A 17,490-nucleotide genomic window follows, 5' to 3' on the forward strand; every position below is an offset into this window, starting at 1 on the left:
AGGCGGAGGGGCGGATGTTAGTCGGCAGCCTTGCTTAAGGGGTCGGCTCGGTTCTTAAGCGCTTTTCTTCCGTCTCAGTTTTTAGGCCGTTTTGAACGCAGTATGGAAGGAAAGAGGCTGAGTCCGTTTTGTTGACGCTTTGGACCGAAGCAGAGAAAGACGCAGAGGCAGCGGATCAACCTGCTCCGCCAGACGTTGAAGACACGTGGGAGGTTGACTTGGAGGATGTGTAAAAGCCCGGATTTGCCGAGAAATTGTAATTATAGTTTTGCCACGATGAGACACAGGCACTGTCACTGACATACCGGCAGTGCCATTAAAACGTGCTCTGGTTTAAATACCTCCATTTAGCACAGAGCAGCACGCCTGTGTAGGTAGGAAAGATGCTTTTCAGGTGTGAGAGGGCCTGACTGAGCTGATGTTCAGGCAGGAAAGAGGAGGTTTTCCAGGCTTTCTGTGGCTAAAACAGGAAGGCTTGTTGGCTTAAAGCTCTCTTTGTCGGCAGTTCAAGCCCTGACTGCCCGGAGGGTTGTGCTCCAAGCAATGGTGGCACACAGCTGGAGTGTGACGCAGACAGGGCTTGTGCCAGTGTACAGCTTTGCTTCAGCATCTCTTGGGCAGCAAAGAAAACCCTGAGCACTGTCTGTTTCACGCTGGCTGAGGTTGCTCTAGCAGATGTGTCTGAAACCTCAGGCTGCCTTGGTAACACACAACATGCCCTCTGCCCAGGCATCCAGGGCCACCCTAGGGTGAAGATTTGGAGAACATCCTCTCTTACTTCTGGGGGAGCTGGAGGCTGGGGAAGAACTGGTTGCTCCACAAAAGGCCCCTGCACACAGCATCTAGGCTGAGTAAAAGAGAGTGGATCTCACTTTTTAAACCAATACAGAGAACGTTCCTAGAGCTGGTTGGGAGCACCAGCTTCCCTGCTGAGCTCTGGGAGGAGTGCTGGCCAGAAAGAAGCATTCCCTTTGTATTTAGCAGTTCTCTCTCTCTCTCCATAAGCTGTATCATGTACAGACAAGCTGTTTTACTCGTATGCATGTTTGGTAACATATAACATGTTGGAGGCTTGCTTTTGTTGTTTATTTTGGGTGTGATGTGTCAGTTTGGTGGCAGCAGCTCTAAACACCCAACCCTCCCTCTGTGCAGCTGCAGGAGCGTGGTGGAGGCTTTTGAGCTGGAAACCGAGGAGGGTTTTGTTTGATTGTTGAGAGGAGAATTCAGGCAGGGTTTTGTGGAGGTGTGAGTGAACACACAGATTGCCAGTCTTGCAAAAAGGCGAGTAGACTCAGGGTTTGGATGAGCCTTTCCATATGGATGTAGCTTTGGAATTGGAGGGGCTGTGGATTCAGGTCCTAAAAGGTCAAAGTACAGCAAGTTGCACTGCCACCTCCCCTCTCCCAGGAGGGATGCTCAGGTGGGCTTTGTTCCGCACTGCTGCTGGTTGGTGTGCCCAAACAGCCGGCCTGATGGAGCCCAGCAGTGATTCGGCAGGAATCCTTGGATCTTGGCCGATACCAATCAATCCTGCTGGGCTGCTAAAATAGATATGGCCAGAGCATAAAATAACTAATAAAACCAAAATCCTCCATGGAAAATTCATTCTTCAGGGTCTGAAGTTGCAGTTCTTGTGCTAGAGAGAAGCTAGGAGGAGAAAGATTTGAGGTTTTCTAGCTTGAAGGAGGGGAGAGAGTATTATTGATCTTGTCTCCCAGACCTCTGCAATCTGTTTGCTGTGTGTCACTTAAAGGATTCGCATCATGGTAACCTTGATTTATTATCCGATTTCTTTTTTGCCTCAACCTCTCAAAATTGTGCACTGGCTTGAACCTACAGTAATAAACCCGCACAGTTGTTCCCTCTTATCTCAGGCATGCATGTAATGCTTTCTCCGCTGTGTGTACCTGATTCATTCGTGCAGACGGACAGCAAGGTGAAATTCAGGGGGAAAAAAAATTCCCTTCTGACAGAGAGTGTGGGATGGGCATCGTTTTCCACTCCATTCATTGCAATCTCCAAGTGAGAACAAGACTCCAGGCAGGCACCACACCAGCTGTGGCCAACAAGAGCAGGCAGGATCTTTGTAAGGATGAGCTGCAGCTGTGCTGGAGGACCCCCATTTAGCAGTCTGTTGCAGGGACTTGGCCTCCAGGAGTGACTGAGGTGGATGCATGAGTGTTAGGAAGGGTGCAGGGCACAAACAGCCTCGGGTAGGGCTGGGTGAGGAGCTGGGGTCTAGCCCTGAGCAGGAACTAATGAATAAGCCGTATCACACTCCAGATATCCTTGAGAGACACCACAGAGGGCTTTGACTCATAATTTATAGGGAAAAGCTTGGCAGGTTTGTGCACATCGTTCTGTCAGTACGTGTGTTGCAGGCTGGAGGGGCTTGTGTCGCTTTAGCTCTACTAATTAGTGACTGTAGTCACCTCTGTGTTTAGACAAGTCTGAAATCAAGGGCTGCATTACCATCCTGTCAGAAGTCTGAGGGCTGCTCTTAATTAGTATCTCTCTGTGCATGAAGGTTTTTATAAAATACAGCCGTACAGCTGTGATATTTGCCTGGACTTGCATCTCCCAGAGTGGAAGAATAGGAATTATTTGTGAGCTGAGATCACCAGCAAAAATATCCCCTGCAGGAGGAGAGAGAGAGAGAGGAGCTTCTGGCTATATTTTAATATTCGTCAGGCAATGCTTAAACATCTCTCCTGAATTATTTAAATGAAAAGGCCAGGCCTCACATCTGGGAGCTGTGTTGGTATCCAGGCTGTGGCCTGCCCCCACTGGAGTCAAGTGTGACAAGGTTTTTAAGGGGTTTTGGTGCAGCAAAAGTAGCACTTCTGTTGTAGTCCCAGTTGACTCAGATCCTCCTGGCAGCCTTTAGAATGCTGCCGTGATCCAGGAAGCCCCTGCTGCTTCAGGAAAGCAGTTTTTCATGTGTATGCTGCTGGTTTTCCCCTCTAGAACCCATTTGGCATAATAAAACACTCTTTCCCCAGGGTTGCTGAGCCATCCAGTCAGCTGTGTGAGACTGATGGCCCCCAGATCATGAAGGCAGCGCTTGGTACCCAAGCAGGGAGTCGAACCAACCTTGTTACCCGCTCATCTTAGCAAGCCCACAATATCCAGCACAGTGGGAGGGTGTGGAGGAGTGCCAAGGATGGAGTGTTTAACTGGCTCGATGTCTTTTCGCTCTAGAAAGCCCAGGATTGCATTGCAGTGTCATTCTCCTAAAAAGATGGATGAAGTAAACAAGGATTTGATGAATTCCCTGGGCAGGAGCCCCAAACCTCCCAGTACCAGCCGTGAGGCTTCATGTCAGAACCACAGACCAGGAAGGCGTTTGTTGCTTCCTGATAGCTGCAACCAGGGGGCAAAAAAGTCCTCAACTGTTAGACAAAAGGCTTATAATTCTGGTGTCCCCACTCCAGCAGCCTCCAGCATCTCAGAGGTAAGTGCAAAGAGCAATTCTTTTTTCTACCGTGGACTTTCTTAAATGAAATAAAACAAGGTGCACCTGGTGTGGAGAAACACGGCTTTCATCCCAGCTCATCCCAGCCCTTCAGTTCTGTCAGAGGCCTTTGTGCAAGTCCTTGATCCTTACAAAGTGAAGCCTTGAGGTTTTTCCTGGTCATAGATGTTCTGCTTCCCTTATGGCCAGTGCTATGTGAGTCTTCATGATGTAGCTGTGTTTAGGTTACCAGTGAGGCAGGCAAAGCAGAGCAGTTGTGACTGCAGAAAATGTTTGGAAGTAAAACCCTGATGATTGCTTACTTCATTAACCCTCCATCCACATTTTGAGTTGACTTCAGGCTGCACTCTGCTGGCAAATCCCCTTCTCTGTGCATTGGGCTTAAGTTTCCAGGAGTGTGTGCCTCTTCTGGTTGTTACTGACAGTCACATTTATCCCTAAAGTTCTGGTAAAGTGAGTTTCATTGTCTCACTCTCCGTCTTGACCCAGAAACCCCCCCTCCCGCTGTGCTGTAACTGCTCTCACATTTCTCTCACTGCATTTCAGGCTGTTTATGCTGCACCCCGTGCGTACCCTTCTTTGCTAAATCAGGCAGACCTCGAACAGCACAGCCCTAAAGGTAAACACACTGAGAGGTGGTACAGCAGGATATGGGCCATAACCCTTATGGATGCTTACACTGAGTGTGCTCACAACTAGGCTGAGGCTATAGCTTAGTGCACTGCTTTCCTTCCCCTGTCAGTGCCAGGAAAGGTGCTAAGATGCCTGAGTATCCCCTGAAAAAATGAATTTCATCTAGAGGTAGAGCAAAGTGATCTGACCATGTGGTAAAACCATGCTCCCTTTTCTCCTGAATATTTTCACCCCCAAGACTTGGGTAGACTGCACTGCTGTCAATGGGAGTTTGTTGTATGGTGATTGGTGGTGTCATATGCCAGGAGAGCACTGAATTTATGTGTGTTATCACTGGGTATGGAGCCAGCAGTGCCCTTTCCCTGCCTATCCAGAAATTGGACTCTTTAAAGCTGTATTCAGTAGCTGGGTACCCATGGCCAAAATCATGGTTCTCTCTCACTTATCCATTCTGCACCCAACTGTGTCCCAGAGTGCCTGGTTCTCTCTGAGCTGCAAAGGCTCTTTGTGCATACTGAGCTGCTGGTCCCACCTGCTTACAGGAGTGTGTATTATGGGTGCACAAACATAGGCACAGAGCTGAAAGATCTGGCAGCCCTCTCCCTGCCCCTAGAGCCTCCTGGGGGGTGGATCATAGGCTGGCAGCGTGGGGAGAAAGTGTGCATGAGAGAGGATTTTAGGGCTAGAGAAAGATGGTAAAAGTATATACTACCTTCCTGTGTTTGGAAGTGACATTTATTTTCGTGAGTGGGGACAAATGATTGCATCCTCAAGTGAGTCTTGATAAGACAGACTCATCTCTAATGAGTGGAGACAGATCTCTATTTATGATCTGCTGCTTCTTCAAGGAGGAAGAAGCTATAAAGCTGGAAATGTGATGCAAATGAAACACTAAGTATTGACATAAATAGTTGATAATGCACAAAGTGCTGTAATGGATGGTGCCATGGATTTTGCAACAGTGGAGTGACAAAATTGGAACAGCTGTGCTCCCTGGCAACAAATATAAATCAGGGCCGTTCTGTAAGGACCCCAAGTGAGAGATGTGTGTGAGGTTAAAGGAACTGCAGTAAACATTTTAGGGATTCCTCAAAATCATCATAAGCTTGAGTATTGGTATAGACCATGCAAATGTTAGGATCCTGCTTATCCTGTTTAAGGAGTCCCTCCTAAGAGAATGGAATAGAGAAGGGAGTTGGGTCAGTGTTTGTCTCCTCTCTGGGTGAGCAGACAATGCACGGCTACAAGGGTCGTGTTGGGGCTGCATAAGAAAGGCAGATGGCTGCAATAAAGGACCCTCTCTGTACCTGATCACCCTGAAACGTGTCTGGCTTCAGCACTGTTGGCTGCTGTACTCAACTGCTTTGAATTCGGTGGAACTCACCCTGATGCAGGCAGAAGCACATGTAGCAGGGTGAAAGCCTGGCACCAGAGCTTGACATCCACAACAGTGGCTTGTGAGCCAGAACCTGAAGCCAAGTCAAGTATTTACAAGTCTCAATGAAGAATCAGCAGATGAAGAGCTCTCTTTCCACCAAAATCTATTTTTGGTTCAATGCTTAGCTCTGTCTAGGGAACAGTGCTTTTTAAAGCTTGCATGCAATTACTTAATTTAGGTTAAGCTTCAAATTCCCACTTTGCTTCTGCTCTATTCTTTGCAGCTTGTTTAGCAATGTAAACAATTTAGTTTACTTATGGAGTAAATGACACGGTTTAATTTTAGCCAATTCTTGGAAATACATACTTCTTGCTTTGTGCACATTTCCATTGAAAACTCTTGGCCAAATGGTGAGACTGCTAGCTGTTCTACTTTGTGTGGATCTCAAACCACTGCTGATGTGAGTGGGACGTGTGTTTGAGCAGTAACTGAGGAGAGGTTTGTCCCAAGTAAGGTGTGAGTAGGGTCTTTAGCATGTGAAGATGGCCTGAGCAGTTTGTTCTCTCCTGCACTGTTCACAAGCCCCTTATTGCCATCTCTTCAAAGTTCCTCCATGTTGTCACTGAACCTTTCTCTCAGAGCATCCCAGGGAAGCAGGGGAATCCCACCCCTTTCTGAGGCTGGGGAAACCATGCACTAGAGGCAGAATTTTGTATTGGCAGCGTGTGTCAAAGCTGGGAATGGGAACGAGTTCCTCCCAAGCCGGGTCAGTACCCTACATACTAAATTTGGATACAATCACTCTCAATAGAGGCTTCTATGCCACGTGTGCAGGTGTGGAGCGATGGCTGGTGCTTTCAAATGTTTGTTTCTGTCTCTCAGTCACGACTTTCAAGATGCCTGAGGATACTGTGAATCTTCTGGATGCACAAGTGATTGGACCAACCACTGAGCACCTCATCCAGTCTGATTTCCCTGAACAGTCGTTTAAGCCCAAAGTGCAGATTGCCTTCCAAACGCTTCCAGGGCAGTGCCCTCGGAGTATTGAAGTAGAGAGGTGAGTGCAGCAGAAATACTAAGTCACAGCTTGAAGCAGTGATGGAGGATCTGGTGGGAAGGCAGGGCCAACCCAGGGGAATGCAATGTACCCAAGTGGCTGGAAGGGCTGGAGCCAGGATCCCCACCCCAGACCTCATTTAAGGACTGGCAGTGGAGGCAAGGGGATTTTGCTGGAGCTCCCTGTGTACCTGATGCCTTCTGAAGCTAAGCAGCTTTCTTCATTTTTGTGCCCACAGCTATTGCATCTGAGCAAACACTTTGATAGAGCAAATTCTCAGCTATAAAGCAGTGTTTTTCAACATGGTGACCACTACTAGCTATGTATTTTTAAATTTTTTTTGCCAGCACTGAGCAAGAGCCTGCATTGCTGTGTTTATAATAATCTGCATGGCTGTCTGGAATGTGGCTTGTATTTCACATTGCTGTCACCTCTGCTGAAATGCACCATCCACTGACTGGCTGTGCTGACATCCACTGTCTGGTCTCCATAAACATTCAGTGAGTGTCAATGAATGTCAGTGGGTGCCATTTTTTCCACGTGGAGGAATTCAGTGGCACACTTTTGTTTCATGCACCCTTCCGTGTCAGGTGCCATTCTGTCAGACTGCTCCTCTGCAGCCATCTGCCATGCAGCACGTCCTGCATTATTGGTGGGAGGGTTCAACCTCTCCTGATGTCCCACTGACATCCGTTCCAGTGTAATAATGTAAGAGGCATTGCTTTCAGAGCAGCCCTGCTGTGCTACTGGTCTTTGAGTATGTGTATATGATTTATAAATAAAAATACATGTATGGGAGGGCTGTTGAAAAAAATTTTTACTGATGGGGTGCACAACCTAAAAGTTTGGACACTGTATAGGATTTGTATCACTTCTGAGCTTTCTGTCACTGTGGGGCTGATCCAGACAGCAGCTGCTTTGGGTTGAAACCAGGTGCGTTTCCACATCGCCTTAGCTCAGTGCCCACAGCTAACTCAGGTAAGTTACTGTTGGCAATAGGAGTGGGCTGGCAATGGAGGCTCCTGCAACCCTGCTTTCATTGCGTTGGGCTGTTAGATTTTAAAGCTCTGATGATGTCCTTTGCCTTCTGAGAACCCTGCTGCATCCTGCTGTGAGGGTGTGCAGCGTTACAGGTTTGGAAGCCCTTCTGGGTGTGTTAATGGTCATTTATCAATTCCCAACAGGAGGAGACAGCTGTATCTCACCCTGGATATCACTCAGCTCTTAGCCAGCGAGGGGATTGACTCTGATCAGCTGATACCAAGGCACTACGATCCTGACAGCATGCCAGCTATCGAGGAGAAGAAATATCCCATCCTCCTCCCACTAAAGGTAGGAGAGCACATTTGGCACTTGTGATCTCGTTGCTTACACTGCAGGATGCTTCTGAGGATCACAGGACACTGATTTGACAATAACAATATTACAGTGCTTTACAGCAGGCATGTCCAAACTGCAGGCTGCGTGCAGCCTGGCACTGTGGCCACCCCCTGCTCTGCAAATAAATAGCAATATAAGTTTTGTTACTTTCACATGCATTAACTATGTAATCTATTTTGTGAAGGCTGCTCCAAAGGCGATGCCTCCTGTTTTATTCTGTTGGCCCATGATGTCAGAGGCAGATGTTGGTGGGATGGCAGAAGAGAATAAACCTTCCCACCTGTATTCCAGGACGTGTTGTTGTGTGACAGATGGCAGCAGAGGGGCAGTCTGCCAGAATGGTGTCTGTCATGGAAGTGCACATGAAGAAAAGGTGTGTCATTGAATTCCTCCATGTGGAAAAAAATGGCACCCGCTGGCATTCATTGACACTTGCTGAATGCTTATGGAAACCAAGCAGGAGATGTGAGCACAGTGAGGCAATAGTTTGTGCAGAAGTGACCCACTGCTGGTACAGATTTTTACAAGTACAGGCTCTTGTTCATGGTTGGAAAAAATGGAGTTAATTGTGTTGAAAAACACTGTTGAAAAATGCAGCTTTGTAGCTGAGAATTTGCTCTTTTGAATAGTGTTAGTGTGCTCTTGGTATCTGCTGTCACTTTCATGGAAATAAATAGGAGGCATTATATGCAGCCCAAGACCACACTCAGTATGGCCCACACAAGCCAAAAGGTTGGACACCCTTGCTTTAGCACACTGGGCCCTGAAGGATATCCCCACGATGGTGAGCATCTTTTGCAGGGTGACCACATTTTCTGTTAAACTAATACTCCTTGAGGATGTTCCACAGTGTCGTTTGTGCTGTTGTTGGGTGTTTCTGAATGCAGTAATCAGCAGAATGTGTGTGCAGAGCTAATCCACGTGCTGATCTCTCCCTTGGGGAGAACTAGAGGTGAAGATATTGCTGTTTGGGAGAAGGCTGTTGGTCAAATATCAGCTTTTGCCCTTAATTGCTTTCACTTTTAGTGGCCTGTTCAGGAACTACAAACTTCTACAGCTTCTTCATGAGAGGATCAGGCACTGATCTCTGCTCTCTAGTGACCAGTGATCAACCTGAGGGAGCAAAACAAAGCTGCATCAGGGAAAGTGTAGATGGGATGCTGTAAGAAGATTCTTCACTGTCAGGATGATAGGGCATTCGGAACTGGATCCTCAGGGCAAGGGTGGTCATGGCCCCAACTTGCCTGAGTTTGAGACAACACTTTCATGCATAGGTTTTGATTTTAGGGTGGTCCTCTGTGGAGCCAGGAGTTGGATTTGCTGGTCCTTGTGGGTCCCTTCCAGCTGGAGATGTTCTGTTGTGCACGCTGATTTTGCTTTCATTAAATATTGTACCATGAAGCTGGACTTTATTTCAGTCACTTTGTGGCTTTTTAGATCTTTGACAATGAAGAATACGACTGTCGAACTCCAGAAGAGTGGATCTCTCTAGGACTGGAGCCAGGATCTCATGACAGAAAGCCAGTGCCTGGGAAAGCACTTCTACCTACAGATGATGTACTGGGACACGGTAAAGCCTGAATGAGTTACTGCTCAAATGCTGCATCGCTAACCATTGTTGGGCCCATTCAGCAGAAGGGAGTGTGTAGTTTCTGATGAATGCAGCTCTGAATAGCAGAAAAGCAATAGCTTGTACTGATCAGGTTCAAGCAGTCGGAGCAAGAGATCGAGGATCTTGATGGCTGCCAGTCCTGCCCTAGTCTGACTGTGTCCATATTTTAGGTGTCTGACTTCTTACTCTGTGTGTGTGTGTGTGTGTGTGTGTGTGTGTGTGTGTGTGTGTGTACAGTTGCCCTGGGGAACATCACACCTGATCACTCCTCAGAGGAGGAAAATTGAGTGCTCTGGGGTGTGCAAATAATTTGAAATGCTATGTGGTGAAACTTGAGTTAGTTATTCAGTTATCACAGCAGTATTGATCCGAGATTGACAGAGATTCAAGCTAATAAGTTGATTTCACTGCAGCCTTATCACTCTGATCAGGAAAGTCTATTTGCTGTAGCCATCAGGAAAAGGGCTAAAAAAACCCTATTAGGATAGTTAGAAGAACTAACCCTGTTTTAATCCTTGATTCTCTTCTCAGAGGACCCCAAAAGCCAGAAGTTAACCTACAAGTGGATTGATGTTGGTGTTCTGGATTATGACAAGCAGACGAAGCTCTATTTGGTGCATAAGTTAGATAAAAATGGGTTGGTGCGTGATGAAGAAGGGAGACCCATCCTTAATGGAGGAATAACTGCAGAAGGTGGTGCAAGTAAGGCTTTGGGGGAACTGGCACATATCCTGAAAGGCAGTACGTTACTCACACTGTTCCTAGGCAGAGATGGGAGTGATGGCAAGAAGTCATTTGATCCTCTCAATATTATTCTTGTCACATATCTGTTTAGCCTGTCCTGAAAAACCTTCATGGGAGAGGCCTTCATGCCTCATTTTCACAACCTATTTCAGGGCTTCCCTATGGAATTTCTACCTTTTTCTGTCTCCCCTCTTCTCTGCCTTCATAACAAGTGAAACGTTGGTCTTTGAGCCAGCACCATTTTGAGGGGGGTCATGGGCAGATTAAGACCAAACGTTCACCTTTTGAAAAACTTGGAGATGCTGCTAATTTCATGCTCCTTGCTTCCTGCTGTCCTGACTTGGTCCTTCACTTTGATCTCCATTAAGCTGACCCAATTACGTTGTCCATCAAGTAGCTGCTGTCAGCATTGCGAACCATTCTGAGTTTTGTGTTCCCTGTAGGATTTTGTAAACTTTATTTTCGTTTTTCAGAAAGAGCCCCGCTGCTGCCATGTCAGTACTGGGTGCCACGAGTTCATCTCATGTTTCTGGCCGAAGATCCTCAGTTGTTTGCACAGAGAATAGTTTCTGCCAACTTCTTGCGTAAAAAGACGCAGATGCTGCTCCTGTATCACCTGTATGTGGACTGCATGCCTACAGATGGACTAAATAGCATCAGCGAGACAAGCCTGGAGAAAATGAAGCTGTGGGCTCTGCATACACCCAAACTGAAGAAGAACAGGTAAAATATCAAGTACCTATCTTGGGTCTCAGCCTTTAACCAGTTAACGTTGTAGGACTTCATAGATTGATTGAGTGGCACTTGAGGCAGATCTAGAACATCCAGCTCAGCCCATGGGTTTCACCTGGTTTTCAGCATGTGCAAACCACTCTCTTACCCAGAGAGTCACCAGAATTAAATAGGATGAGAGCCCCAGTGGCATCTGTGCAGGATGGGTCATCTGTTAGTGTTCCCAGGTGAGGGAGATGCACTTTGCATGCAGATCCACTGAGCCATGCTTGCAGCTGCAGTTAAGTGACCTACAGCAGCAGAAAGTAGGACAGAAATGCCCTGGTTGAACTTGTTGTCTTCCTGAGCTTCTGATGGCACAGATCAGTCATTTCTCAATTAATCTGCAGACCACCATCTGTCTCCAGAGAAATGGCTGTTGTCTGCTGGTGACGTGTCTACCTGTTAACTGCTCTAATAAACAAATCAAAAGATCTGCACAGGCTGAAGCAAATAGAACAGAAGATCTCCACCTGAATATAATCAAGTGTCTCTCTGAGGTGCAGTTCATATCAGGGAGGCGTTTTAAGAGTCCCTGGGTTGATGAATCATGAGCCATTAGTGGTGTTGCTGAGAATCAGCCATGACTTATTGCCCTGCTCAGAGACAGGAAGGTGTGAGGGGCTTCATGCTCTGCGAACCTTGGAGGAAGAGCAGGTGAGTAATTGGGCTCTGTCTGTGTGCAGAAATATGGGCAGAAAGAAAAGTGCCATGCCTGCCTGAGGTGGAAGGTGATGATTTCCTAGGTCAAGCAGAGCAGGGCTTCAGCACTTACATGCATGTTCTAGCTGAGGAAACTAGAACATGTCAAGAGATGCTCAGCAGGAGGCAGTTGGGGGGATGTCCCAGATAGCCTAGCTCTTCCAGAATTACAAGCAAGCTTCTTCAGTTCTTGGTTATTTACACTCCACTCTGTAATGCTGCTCAGTCTGCATGCCCTCAGTAGAGATTTTGCATTGATCTGAAAAGACACTTAAGAAAGCTGCAGTCCTAGTCTCAGGTCCTCACTTAAATGTCTGATTGTAAGGTCTGCTGGCTGTTCCAGCTGTCTTCGTGTGTAGTAAGTGAGCAAATGTGGGAGGAAGGGAGGGAGTGAAGGGTGGGTTTTGCAGTAGAGCTACAATCTGGCTTCTGTTCTGACACTGTGGGTTACCATTGTTTCCATGTCTTGTAACAGAGTGTTAGGCTGCTTGGGCTGTCTGGAGAAAGAAGTGAAATTAGACTATGAGCGCGCTATGAACAGGATGATCTTTGACAGAGCAATCACTTCCAAACCTCAGATGTTTTCTTATGTCACCCTGCCAGACAAAGAGGAGAGGAAAGTACCAGAGAAAGGTATGGGAAATGGTGGAGCAGTTGGAATGTGGCATGCTTGTAGAATCTCTGTGATAGGATTTGTGCTTTGTTGCAGAAACTCTCAGGTCCACAGTGGTGATTAGTGCTGGTAAGGGACAGCAGGAGGAAATGTTACCAGATTTTGAGTATGCCCCCTCTTTTTTGGGGTGTACTTGCATGTTCATGTTACCTTCCTATAGCACGTTATCATCCATCATCTAAGCTGCAGTAAATCTGCACCCTCAATGGCACCAAATGCATGGTGGTGTAATTACCTGTCTTTCACTGCAATAAGCTAGGACTGACTTCCTTCTGTTTGCTGTGCTCAGCTGTGGCATACCTCAGACATGGAAGAACTCAGGCTCTTTCAGGCTCTTTCAGGCTCTCACACTTGTGTGACATGACTACATAAGAGAGAATATCTTGTGCAATAAATCTTGCAAAAATTGGAACACCTTGACATGGCTCATAAGTAGCCTCTCACTGAATGACTCAGCTGTATCTTCAATGAGGAGATTTTGCCAGTCCTGTGTTCTCAAGGAAATGTCATGAGCCAAAGTTTTGGGAGCATCGAGGACCAAGAGTTCCTCTCAGCCCCTTATGGAAGCGTTCAGAAAGTCACTGCTGCAGAACAGCCACTCTTTCATCCAGCCATCTACTGAAACTGCATGAGTATACCTGGGGCGAGTCCTTCTCACAAACTGTGTCCTAAAACAGGGCTGTACTCTTCCTCCATAACAGAAACTGAGATGCCCTTGCAGGCAGTAACGTGTTCTTTTGTTTGTTGCCAGGGCTCATCTGCATCCCAGACTATCCTTTTGGCAAACAACAAGCAGCCTTCAATTTTGTCTCGCTCCTGACAAAGCCAGAAGCCGTCCTCGTCCTTATGCAGGTGCAAGATGAGTGCAACAAGGCAGCTTCCATGTCTCTGTTTAACACAAGCTTAGCCGAGCATGTCAGCTTGGAGGAATTTGAAGGGATTCAGACCCAGACCTTCACTCAGGTGAGAGGAGCCATAGGCCCCCTAGGCAGCATCAGCCAGTGCTGTCCATGAGCTTGGTCATGCCTCAGTCAAGTGGCCACATAGGGCTGCAGAACCCCTTTTTCCTCTTCCTTTTCTCATGCAGATTGCAGTCCTGATTGGCAATTACAGGTTTCCCATTTGCTTTTATTTCTCCATCCCTTCAGCTGCAAAGCATAAGAGCTCTGATTTCTCCTGAAGGCTCATGGGGGTAATGCTTTCCTACACTCTATGTTCTTTATGTACTTAATTAGATTACTCCGCTTGCAATGCCAATAGACTAGGACAAAAAAAAAAAATTGCAGCTCTGTAATAACTCTCACCAGAAGATTTTCACGCTCTCTAAATGAGGACAGCACTTTGCACACTGGAACATGGCCATGCACAGTACACAGCTTACTGATGCTTCTGCAGTAAATCGGGGCAGAGAGCAGGTATGGGTCCTTCCAGTTCCACGCTGCTTCAGCTTGGCAGTGCTGTCATCCGCTGAGTGACTGAGGTTGTGTTATTGCATACAAGCAGCAGCTGCCTGTGGAGCAGAAGTGACACTTGGTGGTATTTTAATAAAAGAAAACACTGCAGGCTGCTTGCTGCCCTTGGCTACTTCCCTCCTTCTCCTCACTTGTCAAGAGAAGACAACAGTGTGTCCTTTACTTGCTCATCATACTGTCTACGCAACTTTTTATGAGAGACCCTGACACAGACAGCTCCAGGGATACTGTTCAATAGAAAAGAGAACAAAAAGGGAAGACTGTATGAAAAGAAAGAACAGAGCTCTCCTGCTTTTGAATATTGGGCTTTCTTTTTGTGTGTCTATCAGTGAAGGTGTACGCTGAGGCAGATGCCACACGTGTGTGCATGGAGAGCCACCACAGCTAAAATAGTGCTACTCAGTTACTTTGCACAGAGAGACCCAGCTATCCCGACCATACTGCTTTTTCATCAGCCCTTGGAAGATGACACAGTTCACTTTGTTTCTCTGCCCTAGGTGCAGGCTTTTCTCAAGGATACTTGGATCAATACGCTAACGACCGCAGTGAAGATGGGCCTGAGAAACGCAGGCAAAGGCTGGTACAGCCTGGAGCAGAGCAGCTGGGATGTCTACCAGATGTCCAAACTACATAAGCTGATGAAGCGCGTCAGATTCATCCTGCAGGACTCGGTGCGCTACCTGGTGCAGAACTCACTGATCACATTCATCCAGCTTTTGCTGGATGCTTGCCACGGTATCTTGAATTGCTCAGAAGATATGGAATGGGGAGATGACCTCATCAATAGTCCCTACAGGTAAGGAAGGGAGAGAAGAGAAGGTCAAAGGATGGAAAGAGCGGAAAAGTGCCGTTGCCTTTCTGAGTACTGTCATTGCAAGCAAGCTTTGCACTGCAGGAGGGGCTTAGGCTGCTCCCTGCTCCCCCACCTGACGTACTCCCATGGGTCTGGGAGCCTGACACAAAGATTGTTGTTCTGCTAGTACAGATTTCAAGTGTCCTTGATTTAGTGAGATGAGACACAGCAAAACCAAGGTCTGTTACCTTACCTAAATGCTCCAAAGACTAACCATGTCCAGCATCCTCAAAGGAGCAATTAATTACTGCTAACTACTTATTGGAGGCCAGGAAGAAGAATGCCAAGAGGCATTATGCATGCTTAATTCCATTCTTGTGTTAAAACTCAGGATTAAGATCTGTCCTAAAGAATACTGAATTCAGTCAAGGTGCCCACATTTTTTTTTCCTTTGAGTATTTTAAAATTAAAAAAATATATATATATAAATAAAATTGTCATTTTAAAAGGAGAGGTTTAGAAATAGAACGTTTAGAAGCTGAAGCCACTCATGTGGGGCTTTTACCAGAGCCTTTGAAACCAGTGGAAGTCTTTACGCTAACTTCAGCTGATCGTGATCTGGGCTGGTGCCACGTGAGATGAGGAAGTGCTCCATACCATTTCTGGGAAGTGCATTTTGGGAGTGTTTTGAAGAGGATGAATGCCTGCTTTGAAAAGTGTCTGCAGGTCTTCTGTAAAGCAGCTCTATAGGGTGATGACTTTTGGGGGTCTTAGGATGTCATGATTGCCACTTCCTTCTCCCCGCTCAGATGTGAGGTCTCAATGCCCTTACTGGTAACACCAGAATGCAGTTTTCTTGTTTTGATCTGCATAGGGGTGTCCTCCTCTCCTCTGCTCTCATCTCTTGGTGTTTAGGTATTAGCATCAGTTGTGTACTGTCGTCTCAAAAAACATCCCTGCTCTTCCTCATCTCCTCCCTCTGCAGGCCTCGAAGGAATCCAATCTTTGCTATTGACCTCGTGCTCGATGACAGTGGTGTTCACTTCAGCCCCCCTGCAGAGAGTTTTAAGGAATCCCTCCTTTCTCTGTTGGACAAGGGAATCCTGGTGACTCACGCTATCCCACAGCTGGAGAAGGTGACTATTCTGCATCCATAGTGATACAGCTGTGCAGGCTGTATTGCAGCTGGGCATAGACACCCTCAAGCCTGTACTGAGGGAGAGAGCTGCAGAAGTCGGTAGCGGGCAATCCAGTTTAATTAGTTTGGGCACATCACTGTGCTAATACAGTTCTATTCTAACAGGATTTCTCCATGCTGTGCACCCCTTTATTTTGCATGACTTCTGTTTTTGAAATAGCAGGTTCAATGGAGAGACATTGCCAAGGGAGGTGGTGGAGTCACCGACCCTGGGGGTGTTCAAGGAAAGGCTGGATGTTGTGTTGAGGGACATGGTTTAGTGGGAGCTGTTGGGAATGGGTGAACAGTTGGACTGGATGAGCTTTTAGGCCTTTTCCAACCTTGGTGATTCTATGATTCTATGATTTTATGTCCTAAGTAGCCTGGTTGCTTTGAGTTCATGGCAGCTAGCAAAAATAGGTTCATAAAGGAACTGGCACCTATTCCAGTGCCAGCAGTGTGGTGCAGATCTCTTCTGCATATGTATCCTTCTCCATTTATTATGAAAGACTCTATATCCTTCTCTCTGGGGTGTACCATGACACTGATAGAACAATTTCTGAGGCACTGTAGAAGGATGACATCCCAAAGATGCCACCTCTTCTTTGGGGGCCGTGGTTGGCTGTGCTAGTCCTGAAAGAGCTCTATCCCTCCTCTTCCAGTACGTGTTGGAGAACATACCTGTCACAGGGACACCCTTTCTGGACTCAGTGGACCTTCATGAACCAGAAGTGGAAGAAATGCGTGTGGCTCTGCAATCTGCCCTTCAGAAGGCACTGATCCCCCTCCAAGCCTACGCTAAGAAATACGAGAAGTTCCTGGAGCTCCATAACAGTGATGTCCAGTTCTTCCTGAAGTAAGTGGTGAATCGCAGCCGTGCCTCTGAAACAAACAGCAAACCTTTTCTGAAGCTGTTGTGTGGATGCATGTGAGAGTGCAGGACCTGTTTTGGGCCCACTAGTCTGTATGAAGTGTCTCAGATGCCCGTAACACCAGAGGCAGCCTTCAGCCACAGGCAGTGGTCCGTGATTTTAGAGGAAATTGGTGATGGCAGTGAGAATTTCTTTGTGCTTCTGAGAGCAGTCACATTCCTGACATGTTTGTAAGTGTAATTGGAGATATTAATGGCCCTAAAAATGACTCATGCTGTTTGAAAATCCAATTAGCATGCTTGACTCTGACCTCCTTCAAACACTGTCTGCTCAAGCTGATAACATTCTGTAGGAAGTAATGTTTTCTTCTGTTTCAGCCTCATTGTTTTCACTGCCGAAGCTCCTCTTTACACCTGTGCTGTCCTTTAGTCTCCAGTTACTTTAATGGTCTTTCTTTGGCAACTTTTCTCCAGTCAGTACAAACAGTGGAGCTGAAGTCCCATTTTCTTTTGTTATTCCAAATTCAGTAACTTACAAATGCTGTGTGACAAGCTCCTATGTCTTCCCAGAACACACTGTTTTCTAATCTTCCCCTGTTTATACCTGCACTTTAATTTTGGCTCTACCTCTCCTCTTGCCTTAACACCTCTTCCAGCATTCTTCCACTCCTTTCCTGCAGATAAATTAATTTTTTTGCTCATATTCCCCTGTTGACACACCTATTGTGCTCTAAAATCCGTTGTAGATTTGA

At 46.7% G+C, this 17,490-nt stretch overlaps 1 protein-coding gene across 1 annotated transcript in view; it reads left to right on the forward strand.

Annotated features, from left to right (window-relative positions):
* The window catches only part of DNAH1 (dynein axonemal heavy chain 1), a 73,444-nt gene that overhangs the window by 746 nt on the left and 55,208 nt on the right, over positions 1–17,490 (forward strand). Inside the window, exons 3-15 of the mRNA XM_048958008.1 lie at positions 79–256; positions 3,202–3,454; positions 4,022–4,094; positions 6,369–6,543; positions 7,728–7,875; positions 9,361–9,493; positions 10,067–10,237; positions 10,753–11,002; positions 12,228–12,385; positions 13,177–13,388; positions 14,395–14,693; positions 15,676–15,826; positions 16,530–16,723. Of these exons, the coding sequence (XP_048813965.1) occupies positions 3,242–3,454; positions 4,022–4,094; positions 6,369–6,543; positions 7,728–7,875; positions 9,361–9,493; positions 10,067–10,237; positions 10,753–11,002; positions 12,228–12,385; positions 13,177–13,388; positions 14,395–14,693; positions 15,676–15,826; positions 16,530–16,723 (2,177 nt within the window). The 5' untranslated portion in view covers positions 79–256; positions 3,202–3,241. The remainder of the gene's footprint in view (positions 1–78; positions 257–3,201; positions 3,455–4,021; positions 4,095–6,368; positions 6,544–7,727; positions 7,876–9,360; positions 9,494–10,066; positions 10,238–10,752; positions 11,003–12,227; positions 12,386–13,176; positions 13,389–14,394; positions 14,694–15,675; positions 15,827–16,529; positions 16,724–17,490) is intronic.

Source organism: Lagopus muta, chromosome 11 (genome assembly GCF_023343835.1).
Source record: "Lagopus muta isolate bLagMut1 chromosome 11, bLagMut1 primary, whole genome shotgun sequence".
NCBI classification, from domain to species: domain Eukaryota; kingdom Metazoa; phylum Chordata; class Aves; order Galliformes; family Phasianidae; genus Lagopus; species Lagopus muta.